At 37.3% G+C, this 17457-nt stretch overlaps 4 protein-coding genes across 7 annotated transcripts; 3 read left to right on the plus strand and 1 right to left on the minus strand.

Annotated features, from left to right (window-relative positions):
- The first annotated feature begins 900 nt into the window (after positions 1 to 900).
- LOC147474103 (BTB/POZ domain-containing protein At1g04390-like) lies at positions 901 to 6345 on the plus strand. 2 transcript variants are annotated; one of them, XM_086586598.1, is made up of 9 exons: positions 901 to 1108; positions 1210 to 1336; positions 1410 to 1926; positions 2038 to 2171; positions 2255 to 2700; positions 3183 to 4334; positions 4784 to 4936; positions 5432 to 5968; positions 6062 to 6345. In XM_086586598.1, exons 1-8 carry the CDS (start codon positions 1056 to 1058, stop codon positions 5868 to 5870), a joined length of 3021 nt encoding a protein of 1006 aa, XP_086442724.1. In that variant the 5' UTR covers positions 901 to 1055; the 3' UTR covers positions 5871 to 5968; positions 6062 to 6345. The 2 variants fall into 2 exon arrangements, with proteins under 2 accessions (XP_086442724.1, XP_086442725.1); XM_086586599.1 differs by lacking the exons at positions 901 to 1108; positions 1210 to 1336 and having other exon boundaries at positions 1420 to 1557; positions 1731 to 1926.
- Positions 6346 to 7445: 1100 nt separating this feature from the next.
- On the plus strand, positions 7446 to 9964 carry LOC147474104 (RNA-binding (RRM/RBD/RNP motifs) family protein). 2 transcript variants are annotated; one of them, XM_086586631.1, is made up of 8 exons: positions 7446 to 7674; positions 7750 to 7847; positions 7922 to 7973; positions 8068 to 8138; positions 8811 to 8901; positions 8981 to 9056; positions 9278 to 9356; positions 9595 to 9964. In XM_086586631.1, exons 1-8 carry the CDS (start codon positions 7536 to 7538, stop codon positions 9733 to 9735), a joined length of 747 nt encoding a protein of 248 aa, XP_086442757.1. In that variant the 5' UTR covers positions 7446 to 7535; the 3' UTR covers positions 9736 to 9964. The 2 variants fall into 2 exon arrangements, with proteins under 2 accessions (XP_086442757.1, XP_086442758.1); XM_086586632.1 differs by having other exon boundaries at positions 7494 to 7678.
- Positions 9965 to 10504: 540 nt separating this feature from the next.
- On the minus strand, positions 10505 to 12882 carry LOC147474105 (uncharacterized). Of its 2 annotated transcripts, XR_015210104.1 has the most exons (3): positions 12201 to 12882; positions 11119 to 11441; positions 10505 to 10921 (listed from the first exon to the last, which is right to left on the minus strand). XR_015210104.1 is itself a non-coding variant. In XM_086586601.1 (2 exons), exons 1-2 carry the CDS (start codon positions 12689 to 12691, stop codon positions 11177 to 11179), a joined length of 756 nt encoding a protein of 251 aa, XP_086442727.1. In that variant the 5' UTR covers positions 12692 to 12823; the 3' UTR covers positions 10964 to 11176. The 2 variants fall into 2 exon arrangements, 1 of the variants encoding a protein (XP_086442727.1); XM_086586601.1 differs by lacking the exon at positions 10505 to 10921 and having other exon boundaries at positions 10964 to 11441; positions 12201 to 12823.
- A 35-nt stretch (positions 12883 to 12917) lies between these two features.
- BIO2 (Radical SAM superfamily protein) lies at positions 12918 to 17179 on the plus strand. Its single transcript, XM_086586600.1, has 7 exons — positions 12918 to 13226; positions 13359 to 13538; positions 14245 to 14351; positions 15084 to 15289; positions 15807 to 15946; positions 16609 to 16912; positions 17092 to 17179. Exons 1-6 carry the CDS (start codon positions 13038 to 13040, stop codon positions 16909 to 16911), a joined length of 1125 nt encoding a protein of 374 aa, XP_086442726.1. The 5' UTR covers positions 12918 to 13037; the 3' UTR covers position 16912; positions 17092 to 17179.
- Positions 17180 to 17457: the final 278 nt, after the last annotated feature.

A 17457-nucleotide genomic window follows, 5' to 3' on the forward strand; every position in this document is an offset into this window, starting at 1 on the left:
TTAACTTTTCTCACTTATTTCATAAAATTATTCAATCCAAGCAAGTCTAAAACCAAAGGTTAAATCCAATAGATTCAAATCCCAAAAACACCCTTTGTCGGGAAAATAAAATCCAAACCTTCCCAAAAACTTTTTCACTAACTAGGGAAATGTAATATGTGAAATAATTTATGATATTACAAATCCTATATACATTCTTTATATCTAATATTGGCGAAAATGATAATATAATTACGGGTTTTTAAATAATTATCAGTACTTAGTCGTGATTGTGGATGTGATTTTAAATTGTTGGACTTATACAGAGATTATTACTAGATTGGTTTGAGAGTTTGTAAAAACCAATATAAATGAGTTTTAAAAACTGGTTTAAAATATATAGGCTATCTGTCGCCCTTAAAGATCTTCAAGACTTGTTTTCTCATATTTTATTTTAAGGGCCCCCCATAATATCCCTTTTTTTAAATGTTTATTCACCCAAACTCTCTCTCTCTTTCTATCTCTTGACTTTGTTCTCATTTCTTCGGCCCTCCATTTTTTCCCCCACCCATGCAGTATACTAATTATGATACATGTTTTAATATTAAAAACAACGAAATAAAATGTGATCTCACGGAAAAGAGGTTGTCAAATAATTACCACTTAGTTATAACAAATGTTTCAATATTGAAGAGAACAAAATTAAATGTGGTCCATAAACACTCCAAATAAATCCACCTTTTATTAAAATAATTTCATAAAATCAATATTATAATTATCAAAATTGATTTGAAACCGAAAATCAAATTATACATTTATTTTAAATTAATCTATTAAAGTTAAATATGATATGAAACGAAATTATATTTGTCAAATAACCATCTCTAAAACGATGTGTATTTGTTTTTTTTTTTATACAGTACTTATAAGATGAACTTAAAATAAGAAGACTCTGTTATAACTTAACCCAAAAAATTTGTTGTAGAAAATTGAGTAAACCTCATAATAATAATGAATAAATCATTGTCATTAAACCGAAAAAGTGCAAAGAATCGAAGCAGCACACCCAGCAAACAATGATCACCCATCATCAGCGACTCTATCAAGCTCTCAATCTCGGAATAACCAAGTAATAAATATATCTCCTTTACATGATTGTCAAATTATTATTATTATTATATAAGTTTAAGCATGCTTTTAGTTTAGTTTTGATTGGTTGATTGTTGCCAGATGTCATTATAATGAAGGAAGGAAATGGCAATCCATGGATATTGAGATTCAAAGACTTGCTATTCGTTCTATTTCTGCATTTATTGCTTGTATCTCATCTGATACGTTGCAACATTCACTTGTTAAGGTACTTACTTACTTATCTCATCTAACTTTTGTTAAAGATTGAATATTTATGTATTGCTTTTGATGGATTTCAGGATTCTATTGCTGATATAGTGTTGGCACTTATTGGAATTACCAAAACTAGGAATGAGGCATTACTTGGAATGACAGCAGAAGTAACAGTAACGTTTGTTGACGTTTTGGGCAATTATATTACTTTGCACCAGTTGTTGAAGCTTGTTGGTTCGTTTTCGTACTTGCTATCTTTTCCACAATCGTCGATTGTAATTTCATGTGCTACTGCTTTGAACCGTGTCCTCTTAAAGTTGGGAGCAAAGAGTCTTAGAAGTCAGAATGAGGTCTGGGAAATTTTGAAAGAAAGCAAGGCTGTAGAATGTATTGTATATTGTTTGCAGGGATTTATTGATGGAAGTAAACCATTTGAATGTTTTCAAGAGATGGCATCTCTTTTGGAGACCATATTGTCGCGCTGGCCTCCTTCTAGGTACCCTGTTTGGAGTAATGTGAAATTGATGGAAGGCTTAGGAGGCATATGTACAAAGACTGATTCTTCTGTAGAAGTTGCCGTGTTGCAGGTGTATTCTGCCTTAGGTAGCCACCACTTTCTTATGGTAATTTCTTTACCGAGCATTCTGAAATGCACGTATAGGTAGACCTGCTACTGTGTCTTGCAGTAACCATTTTTTTTTTCTTTCATATCAGCTCTGTGTGGTGACGGGGCCAAGAAGCTCCTTGACAACGGAGAGACCCTTCTACCGATGATTTTGCATTGCATGGAAAGCTCACAACCTCAATTTGTGCGAGTGAAAGCGTTCAAGCTTACCTTATGTTTAGCGGTATGAATAATTTCCTGTTTTTGTGATTGTGCACCTTTGGTGTATTTTATTTGGGAAATAATCAAGGGTTCCTTAATATGCAGAAATCAGAACAAGGATGGTTAACAATTGCGAAAACTTGTTGTGAGTCAGTTGTCAAAGCCATAATTGATGCATTGGGTGGATGGAACTCATGCTCTGGAAAGGTTGCTACCAATCAAGTGCCTCTCCTTGCTCTGGCATGCAAGCTAGCATCAATAACTCGTTGGTCTGGAGAACATCATACTTACTTTTGGAAGCTTGGGGTTGATAGAGTTCTTCTTAATCTTCTTGTAGACAATTTTTACAAACGCAAACAACTTGAAAGTGGCGCGTCACTGAAAGAATTAGCAGATGCAGCACGCAAGGGTCTTGATGCTAATTATCTTTTAGTTTTAAGGCCATATATCTGGGATATTCTTGGATGGCTTGCAACACACTGCTCGGAAAACTTCAACCCTGAAGCACAAGGAAACAGCCACTCGCTTAACATTCTAATCACCTGTGGATGGTACCCTTTCTCTCCCCAAACAATCCTGCACTTATTGTTTCTTGTTTCAGTCCAGCAAGTGTACATTCATTGATTTTTGTTGGGCGGGACTGGAGTGGTCTGTAACCAATCCCCAAACTTTCCTGTAGGTGAACGTTGACCTTTTTTTTGCTGAAAACATTGACCTCAGATGACAATTAAAAGCTGTTCTCAGTCCTTAACACTACTCAAAAGGCAACCATTGTATTCCTAATTTGGGCTGCTTTACCTTTCAATTATTTTTCATTATTGATGCAGCAAGCAATGTTAAAATGAGGCAGTAGCCATTGTGTAGCCTTGGGGACTATTTGTATTTTTGAAAAACTGCTTAAAATGAATATTTTGTTCACAATTTAGAATTTCCAATTAATGGTGCCAGTTAATGTTGTATGTCTTTGGAACTGAGTTTGCAGTTACTGTGCTACAAAATGTTAATAATGCTTGTTCTTGTGTTTCTTTGATAGCTTGATACTGATGGATGCAGTTCAACAAAAGCGCCAAGTTTCTCTGGAAGCATCCAACGTGGAACCTGCTTCTAAAGCGGTTCTGCTAATGATCCATTCTCCCTGCAAGTATATTGCATCCCAAGCTACATACATCTTATCTGAATTATCTTCATACAATGTGGAGGTCTATCTGGAATACGTTCTTGGTACTATAGATTCCCGCAAATTTGGGGCAAATTTCAGTGTGGTGAATAAAGTCCAGACTGTCAATGATTTGATAGTGTTGTCATGTGTATCAGTTTTGCCAAAGTATCGTAGCTTTATTATTGAATATGATGGCATAATGGTTCTGTCAACCTTTACAGCGTGGTGCCTGAGCAGTAATGCAAGCGATTCCCCTAGTTCGCATTCTACGTCCAATCACAATACATGTTGTACGCTTGACACCGAAGATTGGGACAGTGGAGACACTCTATTGTTTTTTAGCATGTGGGGGCTAGGTGAATTGATACGAGACTGTAGGACTGTAGCAAATCATGGTGAAGTAACCTCTAGTCAATTAGCTGGCGGTGTGAATCTTGGAAGTTTCGATGTTCGGACTTTTATTGATAAATTGCAGACTGTCTCCAGTAGCAACTCTAATAGTTCTGGACTTAGATGGTGGGCGGCACATATTCTTAGGTTTTTTGGCCTTTATGGTTTTCCCAGCAGATTTGGCAGAAGGATTGGGAAAGCACTCTATGAAAAGGAACTTGCTGACGTGCATTTTAAGCTTTTCAGTGGGGAAAGTTTGACAGGTCATGGAGTCATTCTTAAGGTTAGATGTCCATCCTTGTTTCCATCTGTGGAATCCCCTTCCATTTCCAATGGAACAATCTGTGATGGATCTTCAGTGGGACAAGATACTGAGAAGCCATGTAGGAATTTTCAGAGAGAAGTTCGTTTATCTGCCCGAGTTGATCAGAAGTTTCTGATGAAACTGTTGGAATTTGTTTATATGGGGTTTGTACAAGTGGATGACGATATTGTGAAGCCTCTCAAAATGCTCGCTAGAGGCTGTGACTTCAATTCTCTATCTCAACTCCTCAGCAGAAATCGTCCAAAGTGGGGTACTAAAGTGTCATGCTGCGACTTTACACCTGCTCTTGGACCCTCTGGACTCCATTTTTGGTAGGGTCTTCTTTGTCTATAAATTTTAGTTTGCAATCCAGAGAACCATATAATTATCTCCTAAATTTTAATCAAAGTGCATGTGTTGAACTTGTATGGTTTGTACTATCACTTTGCTAAGTCGTTGATCTGGCGAGTCCAATTCAGCCACCAGACGACTCGATGACCTGAGTTTGTTGAAGCTGTACAATTTAGAGTTCTACTCGTGTGCAGATGATCTGAATTCTTATTCACTATGCTACTGTTGTGGTATATGTGAGCAACCAATTGTATTTGGTTAGAAATACCAGTTTGCTATATTGGTCACCGTGAGGGTACGCTCTCCGAAGATATATTTTTTTAATTAATCATATGTTATGACCGAATTGTGTTGGTTGTTACTGTCTATAGAGGAAACTTGGTTGTAGTAACCAAAATGGTGGCTCTAACTTTCCATGTTTATCCTGCAGTGATATGGTCGTCGAAGCTAAAAACGATGAAGCAGTGGACTGGACTTGTAGATATTGTTCTCTATCATCACCACACATGCATGTCCACAAAATCATGTTGTGGTTGAGTTCTGACTACTTTAAAGCATTGTTCCAGTCAGGAATGCAGGAAAGGTGCCACACGAAATTAACATATACTCAGCTCCTATTCATTTTTTATATGCATATACATACAGTACCCAAATAAATGTTCAAAGTTTTTGTTACTAGATGTTTTTTAAAAGTGTGTTCCACCTAATATTGTAGTCAGAATCTATACAATTCATATGCTGTGCCTGTGTGCAAACCCAGGTGGCATAAGTGCCAGATCCATCCGTACTATTAATAGGCCTCAGCTTGGGAGCTCTATTTTTTAATGTTGTTAGAACCATGTTTCAACGAAGTGCCACTTTCATAGTGAAACTTTACTAATTGATATTTTTATTTAAAACTGTTTTGAATAGATAAACACGCCATGTCTGGAAGCTTGTGAAAATATTGTCCCAAATGGCCAAGCCGTTTAGCGGACTAGATTTCAATAACTTACATATCAGATATGCATTATTATAAATATGCTGTTAGCCTCTCTTTAAGTTCATGTTTTTCCTGTGCTCTTCTGTGTCTGTGCAGCCGTTCACACAACATAAAGGTTCCAGTCGGTTGGAAAGCATTGTCTAAACTCATCCACTGGTTCTATTCCGACGAGCTTCCAAAACCCAGTTTGGGATGCATATGGAATAATATGGATGTTGTGGGTCAGCTACAAGAGGTGCATCCGTATTTAGAACTGTGCTGGCTTGCTGAAATTTGGCTCTTGGAAGATTTTCGGGATGATGCCTTGAGAGTGGTTGTGTCATGCTTAAGTTCCAACAGGAACTTGGCTTTGAAGATCATTCAAATTGCCACTGAACTCTCTCAATGGGAGATAGTTGAGGTTGCTGCAGACTGTATCGCTCCTTCCTTTCCCCATCTACGTAACTCTGGTGATCTGGAATTTCTAAATGAAGAGCTGGTGGATATAATACGGCGTGCGCATGTTCGGCTTTCTCAAGCTGGTTACAGTGACTAATTGATACATCCAAGAAAATTCTTTCAACCAGTCCCTCTCCTTTTGTGATATACTCATATACATGAGAACTACCTGTTGATTGCTGGGGTTTTGTAAAGGTCAGTAGTGAAGTTTACAATCTCTGCCTTCTTGTTTCAGTTACAAATAGTACGTAGATATTCTAATTCTTGTAAATTTATCTACTTTTGCAGTAGCGTTGGAAACAAACGAACATGAGGGATGAATACAGCGTGGAAATCATGCATGTACATGAATATAAATAAGCATCCACAATTTAAACAAGTATACAGGGATAGTAAGGTCAATATACTCACATTATGGGTTGCAGGATCAACCCTTGTTGACACCAATGAGAAAAAAAATATAAAAAAGGCTTGCGTTTGCAGTCTTCTTCAGCTTATTTTAGTTCCATTGAAAACATTCAGTGTTTTGTATTGTTTATGGCTGTGTTTGGTCAATAATATAACCGTTTTTTTCTGGAACTTGTCTAGAAGTTGATTTTGTAGAAAGACCAGATCATTAAAGTCATGCATTTTAGCTTTGGATATCAGGGTTTCAGAACTTCTGAAGTAGATGTCATGAGTTAAGGCTGGTTATTGAGGGTTCAGCATCATATATACTCCTAGCCTCCTAGGTGTGTAGTAAGTAGTAACTAAGCAAGGTAATCAAATAGCTCAGGATCATGCCTACTGGTTAGCCAAGAAGAGAATCCTTGAGATAAATCACGTGGTATAAACTGATCAATTCCACGTGTGTTATTAAAAGAAAAATCCACTGTAAATGTCCGATAGCCTGGCACCAAGATAGCTCTCTCTCTCTTAGCATCTTCATCTCATCATCTGTAAAGTATTTTGGTATTTTCGCAGAGATTCATAGTGTTGTCAGTGCCAGATTTGCCTAAATTTCATAATGGGTTAAGGTATTACTCCCTACTTAGATGAGCCAATTAGGATTTCCCAACTTTTTTATCTTGAGACTCTAATTTCCCCCTCTTGAATTGGGGAACACAAAAGTGTGGATAAAAATCCAATTCCAGCACTCAAAACTAGTAAAAAGTAATACTAGTTAACCTTTTCATAATTTCACATACTATAATATTGTGAGTGGGATGTATCGATATATGGTGGAATTTCATCAATTTATGAGATTTTGAAATAGTTGAAAACAAGTCCAATGGAGAACTGCTAAAATTTAATTAGCCACATTTGTTTTAAGTGCCAAATTTTGTATATGATTTTTTTTTTTTTTTTAGTTTTTCTTTTGTATTTAAAAAATGAGTATTTCCAATGTCAACCAAATTTGGTTTTCCAAAATCAAAAAACCAATCCGTGTTTGTTTTGAAGTGCTAAATGATACGGACGACATAGTTTCACCGTCCATCTATATTTTTTGAAATTTTTTTGGACTGACGATATAGTTTCTAACATCTGTCGAAATTAATACATGGACGGACGGCTTAGAAACTATGCCGTCCGTCTCCCGAAATTATTATAGCAGTTGCTACCCAAATATCTTAATTTTGGCTAAACTCCTTCCAAATTTAAAACCCTTTTTAGCTGTCCATTGGAATGACATTTTTGTAGTTGGGGTGATTATATCTGGCTTTAGCAGTACATATATAGCTCCCACTGGACTTACACAGAAACATTAATAGGAGTGGTCGAAATGAGTAGTGGTAACGCAAACTCGGTGTTCTATGCCGATTCGTACCACCCGATTCAATCAGGAAGCATAGACGGAACGGACATTCTTCCTCATGATAACGCCGTTTATAGAGCTCTTCTCTGTTCTTCAGCTGGCCTATGTATGTATGTATGTAAACTCTCTTTATTTTTATTTACTTGTACTAAAAATCCATTCTTTACTTAAAAAATAACAGATGACCCCTTTGGAGATGCAAACCTCATTGGTGATCCTTACTGTATTTTGTTTCTTGGTCGTCTTTCTCGCCTCACTAATGAACACACCCTTCACAAGGTACCCCACTCATTTTTTTTCTTCTTCTTCTAACTAGTATAAAGATAATTCAGATTTGTTTTGTTGGATTTAAGGCAATGAGTAAGTACGGGAAGGTGAAGAACTTGCGTTTGGTTCGACACATTGGTGAGTTTGACGTGAAATTTTCAAGTATTGCATTTGGTGCAGTATCGACCATGAGGTCTACTTTTGAACTTTCATGTTAACTTATGATTTGCAGTAACTGGTGCATCATGTGGTTATGCTTTTGTGGAGTTTCAATCTCAAAGAGAGATGCGTCGTGCATATCAGGTGCCTTTCACTCAAATTGATAGATTTCACTGTTTCTACATTTTTCAGCTTTTGTATTCCTGCAACTTTAGCAAGAGTTTTCTGGTTGCAATGAAAGGTTTTTGCTTGTTGCTAAAATCTCTTTTAAATCTTCTTAGATAGGGATTTTGGTGGAGGGGCTTCTACCAAGACAACCAAGCCCCTTGTATCACCTTATTTGTTTTTCCCAACCTGCTAAGTTTTCCTAAATTTGCAAGGATACCAAACACAGCTGCACCCTAGAAAGCATTTTAGTGGTTGGACAAATACATAAAAAAAATTTATCATGTAGAAATAACATGATTTTATCCTTCCATCTTTAGTATCCTTTCTGTAATTACTGCTAAGGGTGGAATTCGAGCTAATCAAACCGAGCTTCACTATTCTCAAGCTCAGCTCGTTTATTAAGTGAGCTTTGAAAAAAGTTCATAGCTTGGCTCATATAATATATGAACGAGCCCGAGCCTGAATAATTCGCTTATCGAGCAGAGCTTCATCAAGCTCGTTTGTTAAACGAGCTATAATATAAGCTCAAGTTTGTCTCATTTATTAAATGAACGAGTTCGAGCCGAGCCCGATCCGCTCAGCTCAAATTCCACCCTTAATATTTACTGCTAATAAAGGTTTTCTTGCATTGTCTTCTTCTGTGTGCAGGATGCTCACCATTCCATCATTGATGACATTGAAATCATTGTGGATTATAACCGGCAGCAACTGATGCCGGGCTGGATTCCTCGAAGGTTAGGTTAGTTACGAATTTGTCATTTTTACAGTGTTTGTATATTCATCGTATTTATAAGTTTAACCTTATATTCCATCAACAGGAGGTGGCCTTGGTGGTAAGAAAGAGTCAGGCCAGCTTCGTTTTGGAGGACGAGAGAGACCATTTCGAGCACCACTGTATGAACTTCTAATTGATTCACTAATTATTCATAGATGCACCACTCTATGCTTGGCTGCTGATACTATAAGATTCCATCTTTGGTTTCTCTATGGCGAAATCCTAATAGTCTTCTTAAAACTTCATCCTTTCATCCTTTATCCTCCTTGGCTCCTTGCAATATCATCTCAAAGGAGAATATACAACATTTTATTTACATGTTGTTTCTCTTTATTAACAGGCGGCCAATTCCTTATGATGATCTGAAAAGGCTTGGTATTTCCCCTCCCCCAGAAGGACGGTATCTAACACGTTTTGAGGTAACGCTCTCTGCTTGCTAATCTTTATATTGGTAAACATGGATTAAGTGACAACGTGGGGAGAACCGAGAGTTAGATGACCACAGTTTTATCAGATGAAGTCAGAGTTGGTCAGCTAACTCAATGTTTGATCCTCATATGAGCTTCGGATGAAGCTATAATTAATCTTAGTAAGGAATTACTGGATATCGTCATAGTACCTAAAATAAATTTGTAATTCACATTGCTCATGGTATAGGACCCTTCACCTCCTCGAAGACCAAGAAGCTCTGTGGATAAGGACGAGCATTCACACTTGCACAAGCGCCACAAACACAGTAGACACTCCAGTCGACATGAAGGAAGAAGATCAAGCAGCAAGGATCATCTTTCAGACTAGGTACAAGAAGTCTTGCTAGGGAGAAGCAAGGACATGACATATTAACACTCGTGCAAATTTTAATATCCTTTCTGTTTAATGTCCTCTCAACTGTACCTTAGATATTGTGAAAATAGAACAAAAGTGTACTGAATGGAGGAAGGAGAAAATAATTGAACACTTGGCTTAGGCAGTACTTAAACGCCATATTTTGGGTTGATTTGAATGTGATGCGCCATATTTTTTCAGACATCTATTTATTTTCCTAGCTGCCGTATGCATGCTTTAACTGTTACTTATTAAGGACTTCAAATCTCCACATCGAAAATTATATTAGATATTGCAAAAGTGTAGCATTTTGTTATAAAAGTGCAATGGAAGGCCGTTAACTAAATGGTTTAGCAATCAGCAGTACCTAACAGCCTTGATCTGTTAAAATGGCAACTAAATGAGCTTTTTGAGCGAGGTATAGTAGTGAAATAATTCACTAAAGAGAATACGTGAATTTGGTAGCTTAAGGCAGTATGAACGTTATCTCTTCCAAACTGAATTCGCATCTGACAGTCACAAAGTTTATGAGTTAAAGCAGTATGAACTTGAAAACCTATTCCTTTTAGTGTTTTAACTTGCAGAAGATTCCCAAACTGAATTCGCATCTGACAGTCACAAAGACAAACCAACTCTACGCATTCCTCACCTAATAGCCTCACAACCAAACTAATGTGTACACATTCAGGTACCGGTGGTATATCCATACAGTGGAGGTGATAAAAGAAGTGCTGCTAAAATCTAAAAGTAACAAATGCAACTCCAATTACACTGAAATTATATCTTTAGACAGTTGTAGGAATCAAGAGTACAGTGATCGGTATGGTATCAACATTACGAATCATTATGCCAAAGAAAATCGCAGCACTCTGGACTTCAAACAGAATTCTCTATACATTTTGCAATATTCATCATAAAAAGCTTAATTCCTATAAGAATTGCCTGTAGTAGATGTATCTTGTCAGTAATATTCATATTTTGATTCAATCAGTTAACAATCTGCTCCACTGAAGAAAGATGAGTCGCACCATCAGAAATTCGGACCCCCTGAAGAGATCATGCATTTGTTAGTAAAAAACCACCAACACTAGTGCCCCTTTATGCTTTCCAACCAAAACCTGCCAGCAACTCCACGCCTCTTATATTTAGTTTGTGCCAACTGAAAGTAAATGTCAGAGTTCAGTAAATAATGATACACAAATTATAATGTCACAGAAGCAAAAATTCTTTAAGCATAATAGAGTGGTGGGTGGCAGTAATTTTCCAGAGAAACGCTGCTCTTATACACAGATATCTGAGCAGATAAATTTAGTAATTCCTCACTACCTGATACATACAATTAGGACCAAAACTTACATTTCTTTTTATACAAATGACATTTTAAAGTCAGTTCTGTAATAACAGATCAACCAGCTTATCCAGCATTTTCCTCCTTAACCACAGCAGTGCTAACAGTTGTCCCTCCTTTTTCTCTTCTTTTCGTATTGATATGACGAACAGATTCTGCAACTATAACGTGAAACTTAGGTGCCAGTTTACTTGCTGAGGAGATGTTAAGACCTGCCTTCTTCAAAGCTCTTGTGACGTGTTTCTGAGCCTTTTCAAAGTGCACAGAGCATAGAGAAGGTTCAGTGGACCTCAATATTGGTTTGCCGCAATGAACAGGTCCAGTATGTTGACTGTAGAAAAACAAACAATACAAAATTTGAGTGGACAAAATGTCACCAGAAGGGAAAAAACAAAAAGCAAACTGAAGTACTGAATCACACCATACAAGTCTTCAAAGAGGTTTAAGCCATTCAACTCCAATGCATAAAATTACCCTCCTTAAACTGGAATAATAAAATTTGAAATATAAAACTATAAAAGGACCTATATGATATGAATCTCTTGGAGATTAATAGCCAATTGTAATACAGTGAACACAAGGGAGTTCATCAAACAGTATTTATGCAGTTATGCTTTAGATTGAATCAGCTTAGTTATCTAAGTTTAACATTTCAATAAACACAGGCCTAAAACACATTTGCGCCACTTGACACGGTCAAACAATTAGGTATCTTACACAAAACAATTTAATCAAATAAAAAGGCATTCAAGTTATTACATATGCTATAAATCGAATCACCGTTGATAATATATATCACTACAAAGCATATCTTCGGTTCGAAGCAATCAGATGCCTGAATCTTTATAGAACAACAATAACACAAAAAAAACAATAGGGCATTCTAGTCATCATCTACATTGTAAATAGAATCAGTGTAAATAAATAGTTGACTAAATGCATAAAGATTTGGCTAAATGTCTAAATGTAATAGTTCAACAAAATATTTGCTTTTAATGAACAAGATACAACAAAATCAAGCAACCAACCAACCACTAAATATCTATAAAACCACATACTTAAACCCAATAAAAGGCGTAAAAAACCAAACCTCTTGACAATATAATTGCAAGCTTTATACAGCTTCTGTTTAGTATCCAACAAAATATGAAGATGACAATAGTTGGTTAGCGCCATGGCCTTGGATTTACAACCACTAAAAGCACACTTCCTATTCTTCACAATCCCACTACCTCCACTACTACAATTCTCATTAAGCCCTAGCCCTAACTTCCCATTCTCATCAACCCCTTCCACAACAACATTCCCATTTTCAACTCTATTACCATTCTCCATTTCTTCTTCTTCTTTAAATGGACTCTTCCCATAATTCCAATAGTACTCTCTATGTTTAACCCTATAATCTTCCATTAATGCCCAATAGTAATCTTCATACACCTTAATCTCTAACTTTAATCTACGATACCTACGTCTAATCACTTCTTGTCTAGTCAAGTATTCAGATTTACTTAGTATCAAGTCTTCTTGTAATTCATCTAGTGTGAAAGGTGGTGGTGGTAAAGCTATTGACTCAATATCCATGTTGGGGCTAGTTTTTTTGTCTTCTGTGTCACTACTTGTTGTTGGGTTTTGAGATGAAGCTTGTTAGCAGAACCCATAGTTAAGCAAGGGGTGTGAATGTATATGGTTAAGAGATTTGGGGGCTGTGAGACTTTTGAGGAGACGAACAAGAGTGGGCAACTAGTAATGGGTGACTCCTGCCTACACGGCCCAACCCATAACCCATAAAAATCTTGTCTTTAGAAGAGAAGTTGAGGGCAATTTCGGTTATATAACCATGACGGAGATACAGAGGTAGTTGGGAACTGTTAAACTAGTTGAAACGAGTTGAAAGCTAGTAATTTGAAAGAAGGGAAGAAAAACGAAGATGATTCGATCAGTGCAGCAACTTGGCCTACGTCCATGCATTCTAAGTTGCTCCTCATTTTCATTTTCTTCTTCAGCCGCTGCTGTTCAAGCAGAGAGAACTATTCGTGATGGGCCTCGAAATGATTGGAGCACAGATGAAATCAAATCCATTTACAATTCTCCCCTTCTCGACCTTCTCTTCCACGGGGTGAGTTTCACTCAATTCTTCATTTAAATTTCAAATAGATATTGGTTGGACATCCTCATTTTTTTATATTGTTCATTTGTTATAAGGTTATGCCATCGTCATATGAATTATGGGATACGTGGCTTGTTGTAGGCTCAAGTCCATAGATACGCTCATAACTTCAGGGAAGTTCAGCAGTGTACTCTTCTTTCTGTGAAGACAGGTGGATGCAGTGAGGATTGTTCTTATTGCCCACAATCGTCGAGATATGACACTGGATTAAAAGCCCAGAAGCTGATGAACAAGGATGTTGTTCTAGAGGCGGCACAGAAGGTGTAGTTTCTATTATATTTAATGCTACATTGCATATCTTCAAAAAGTTGAAACAGTGTGAAACAATGTGACTGTAATTTTAATACAGGTGAGGGTCGGCCTAACCCTCGCTTACTTTGGAAAAAAAAAAGTGACTTTAACTAGATAACTGCTAAGCAGTGGGGGCGTGAGCGGAGGGTGGAGAAGAGAGAGGGAGAGATGGGTTTGTGGGTGGGGAGAGAGAGAGAGTTAGGGTTTGGTTGAGAGGGAGAGGGAGAGGGATAGGTGAGGACAGACAGACAGAAACCAACCAACTTAGTTTTTGTCCGCATAACCACCCTTCTGCCAAGATCGTTCGCTCTGCTCACTTGATTAATGTCTTTACAACTATATTCCATTAAACAAAATTTTCAGCGAGATATTTAAAAACAATTATTTTATCCCATGTGTGGCCTTGTGCAAAATCCGACAACTATAGTTTTTTTTTATATGCAAAAGATGACCACGCTAATGGTTAATAATCTTTTGAAATTGTTTCGCATGTGATATTATATCTAGAGTAAAATAGTGTATTTGTTAAGATGATCAACTGACAACTGCGAGGTACTTTCTCAATTCTACTTTTGGACGAACCAGAAAGCCAAGACTCTCCAAAAAAAAAAAGGAATAAAAAATAAATAAAAAAATTGGGAAATTATTTTGAACTCCATTCTTTAAACTTTTGCAGGCAAAAGATGCTGGTAGTACTCGTTTCTGCATGGGTGCTGCGTGGAGAGATACAGTGGGCAGGAAAACCAATTTCAACCAGATTCTTGACTATGTAAAGGAAATAAGGTAATGAAGAGATCTAATAAACTTTAAGCAGTAGTATGACCTTTTTGATTAGGAGAAACTTGAATTCCAAAGTATATAAGCTTATGAGTTTATAGATCATGCTAAAGAGAAGTATGATGCTGCCAGTTTCTGTTGACTTTTAGCAGAGGAACACATACTTTTTTTTTACTACAGTGGATTGTTTTGAATTGAAAATTAGTTTTATGTTTGAGTGTTATTTGTGTGCATAAAGGGCACTGCAAATCTGAATTCCTCTACCTGTTAAGGGTTTCAACAAGCAGGGTAGGCGCATTGGTTCAAGGGAAGTAGTTCTTCTGATGAGAGGCAGGTCGATCTTTAGTGTTCAGGGTTCACGATAAGGTTGTTTGCTGCAAGGGAAACAACTCGTCCAAGACTCAACTAGTTGACCCAGGCCCTGATCTTTGAGATGTGTTTCTTTTTATGCAAAGTAATTGAGTTTGCATTAGTTTGTGCACAATCACCCACAAGTTTAACTTCTTGGAAAATCTTATCAAGCAATAAATGAGTGGTTGAATAGAAGCCAAAATATTGTCGTATTAGCAATCTGACTTTTTGGTGTCTTACCTGAACTTGGTTCATGCACCACGTAGTGTAGTGCGTGAATGTGATTGAGTTCGTAAGACTACATTAAGAAGGTCGAACACCAATTTATATAAGTTCCTACCATTTACAAAGGGCTTACTCTATACACCTGATTTCGGATGTTCCCAGGGAAATGGGCATGGAGGTCTGTTGTACATTGGGCATGCTAGAGAAGCAGCAAGCCATGGAGCTCAAGAAGGCAGGGCTCACAGCATACAATCATAATCTCGATACTTCAAGAGAGTATTATCCTAATGTCATAACAACAAGATCTTATGATGAACGCCTGGAAACTCTTGCATTTGTGCGTGAAGCAGGAATCAGTGTCTGTTCAGGTATATTCTTTTATCAACGAAAGCGTAAATTCTGATGCTATAGTGTACTCTACTGTAAATATTGCAATAGGAACCTGGATGCTTCCCATGGGGTTTTGAAATTTTATAGAACAAACTGGGAGAAAAGACACAGATACTGAAAAATAAGGCAGATTTACATAGATGCACTTGAATGAGTTAAACACAAAAGTAGTTTTTCTCTTAAGAAGAACAAAAAAAAAAGAGACAGAAGCTCAAAGACCACCACCAAGCTTGACCATCTTCACCCAGATCACCATATTCGAACCACCTCCCATTTTCCAAACCTTGTTTTCTGGCACTACAAATGGTGTACTACCTGATTTCTGTGATTTTCCTTCAAAGTTGGGATCTGATATGGATCCTCAATACTTATGTTGGTCTCTAGGTTGGGAGAGGGGATAGCATACAGATTAGGTGAAATGATTCTGTAGGAGTTGAATATGATCACCCCCTGCCCTTGAGAGATTTACAATCTTCTTATACCGTCTGTCAACAGGAGGAATAATTGGGCTTGGAGAAGCAGAGGATGACAGAGTTGGCCTTTTGCATACACTGGCAACACTCCCAACACACCCGGAGAGTGTACCAATCAATGCACTGGTTCCTGTCAAAGGCACACCTCTTGAAAATCAGAAGGTACTTTGATATTTGTTCTTTCCTGTTTATATTGTTGTGTTGAAATACCATTTACAAAGGATATGTTCCAGTGTTCCACTCATCTGTACCAAATGCAAGAATGGTTTATTATCAAACTATTTGGACCGGTTCATTTGTAAGTGCCTATTGGCATTTCATCGTGTAATTGGTGTCAGCCAGAAGAAATCTATTGCAATAATGTTTTCCATATTGTGAAACAAATATTTCCCTATATAAGAAGGGTGAGAGAATGTCGAAACTCGAAACCCATTAAGTCGTACTCTCTTTTCTCTCTAAACTTTCTTCTTCATTAATAATTAGTATCAGGGGCCCAAAGATATTGTTTACTCCATGTCTCACCCAAGTGTGTTAGCCTCAGTAATTCCACATGTGAGGGGCGTGTTGAGAAGTTGTAGTCCCACATTGGATGTGTGAAGCCTTGTGGTATAGTATAAATGCTCCTGGGCCTCTTCACGTATCACCAATTGGTTTTGAGTTGGATATCATAATGTTCAAAAAGTGCAATGGTCCAACCGTATTAACTCAACTCCCATTTTGTTATTATCTTTTTTTAAGTGAAGCTTGTACGCTTGCTACTTTGTAACAATTCTTCAAAGTTAATGACTTAAAAAGGTTCATTTTTGTGCATTCATATTATACAGCCAGTCGAAATATGGGAGATGATTCGGATGATTGCCACTGCGCGTATTGTAATGCCAAAAGCTATGGTGAGACTATCAGCCGGACGTGTCCGGTTTTCCATGTCCGAGCAAGCTCTGTGCTTCCTAGCTGGTGCCAATTCAATTTTCAGTGGTGAGAAGCTGTTGACAACACCAAACAACGATTTTGACGCTGATCAGATGATGTTCAAGGTTCTTGGATTGACTCCAAAAGCTCCAAAGTTTTCGGAAGAAACAAAATCTGCTTTTGAAGGAGAGAGATGTAAAGAAGCTGTTTCTGCTTGAGGTCATCATTTTTTATTATTTATTTTTTATAAATTTTGTCATTAACCTTTGAGATCATCAATTCAAAGGAATGTAATTCATTTCAAGAATGATGTATCTGTGCTCTTTGTTTAGTCTCTTGTTTTATATGGATTTCATAAGGTTTTAATATCCAGTAATTGATTGCGGCTGCTCAAACAGCTTGTCAGGGGACTTGATGTGGGAACAGTTCAGCACGACTTCAAAGCTGATAAGGCGATTGCTAAATTACCAGTTTTCCTACCACTCTCATTAAGAGCATTCCCAATGCAAGTGAAAATAATCCCCCCCTTATCACCGCCACCTCAGCATTTATTCACCCTCTTTTACCGTTTTGGTGAAAAACAAGGTAAAGCTGTGCAATGCAAAGGTGAATAAAATATTTCGGACGGGATGTTAAATTCCGTCTGGAGGCTTTTTGTTCAGATGGAATGTAACATCTCGTCCGGTATTTTGTGTGAAGTTAAAAAACAAAAAAAAATCGAAAAAACAAGCGAGACGGAATGATTCCGTCCGGAAATAAAAAAA

This window comes from Coptis chinensis, unplaced genomic scaffold (assembly GCF_015680905.1).
Source record: "Coptis chinensis isolate HL-2020 unplaced genomic scaffold, ASM1568090v1 utg1343_pilon_pilon, whole genome shotgun sequence".
In the NCBI taxonomy this organism is placed as follows: Eukaryota; Viridiplantae; Streptophyta; class Magnoliopsida; order Ranunculales; family Ranunculaceae; genus Coptis; species Coptis chinensis.

What these genes read in the sequence shown, in the direction of transcription:
- LOC147474103 (XM_086586598.1), top strand. Translation starts at nt 1,056, where the DNA reads ATGATCACCCATCATCAGCGACTCTATCAAGCTCTCAATCTCGGAATA. An exon ending in TGCAACATTCACTTGTTAAG is followed by an intron (nt 1,337 to 1,409) that starts GTACTTACTTAC and finishes GATGGATTTCAG; the next exon opens with GATTCTATTGCTGATATAGT. An exon ending in CCCTCTGGACTCCATTTTTG is followed by an intron (nt 4,335 to 4,783) that starts GTAGGGTCTTCT and finishes TTTATCCTGCAG; the next exon opens with TGATATGGTCGTCGAAGCTA.
- LOC147474104 (XM_086586631.1), top strand. Translation starts at nt 7,536, where the DNA reads ATGAGTAGTGGTAACGCAAACTCGGTGTTCTATGCCGATTCGTACCAC. An exon ending in CTGGATTCCTCGAAGGTTAG is followed by an intron (nt 8,902 to 8,980) that starts GTTAGTTACGAA and finishes TTCCATCAACAG; the next exon opens with GAGGTGGCCTTGGTGGTAAG. An exon ending in GGTATCTAACACGTTTTGAG is followed by an intron (nt 9,357 to 9,594) that starts GTAACGCTCTCT and finishes CTCATGGTATAG; the next exon opens with GACCCTTCACCTCCTCGAAG.
- LOC147474105 (XM_086586601.1), bottom strand. Translation starts at nt 12,691, where the DNA reads ATGGATATTGAGTCAATAGCTTTACCACCACCACCTTTCACACTAGAT. An exon ending in TGCAATTATATTGTCAAGAG is followed by an intron (nt 11,442 to 12,200) that starts GTTTGGTTTTTT and finishes GTTTTTCTACAG; the next exon opens with TCAACATACTGGACCTGTTC.
- BIO2 (XM_086586600.1), top strand. Translation starts at nt 13,038, where the DNA reads ATGATTCGATCAGTGCAGCAACTTGGCCTACGTCCATGCATTCTAAGT. An exon ending in TCGACCTTCTCTTCCACGGG is followed by an intron (nt 13,227 to 13,358) that starts GTGAGTTTCACT and finishes GGCTTGTTGTAG; the next exon opens with GCTCAAGTCCATAGATACGC. An exon ending in GACTATGTAAAGGAAATAAG is followed by an intron (nt 14,352 to 15,083) that starts GTAATGAAGAGA and finishes GGATGTTCCCAG; the next exon opens with GGAAATGGGCATGGAGGTCT.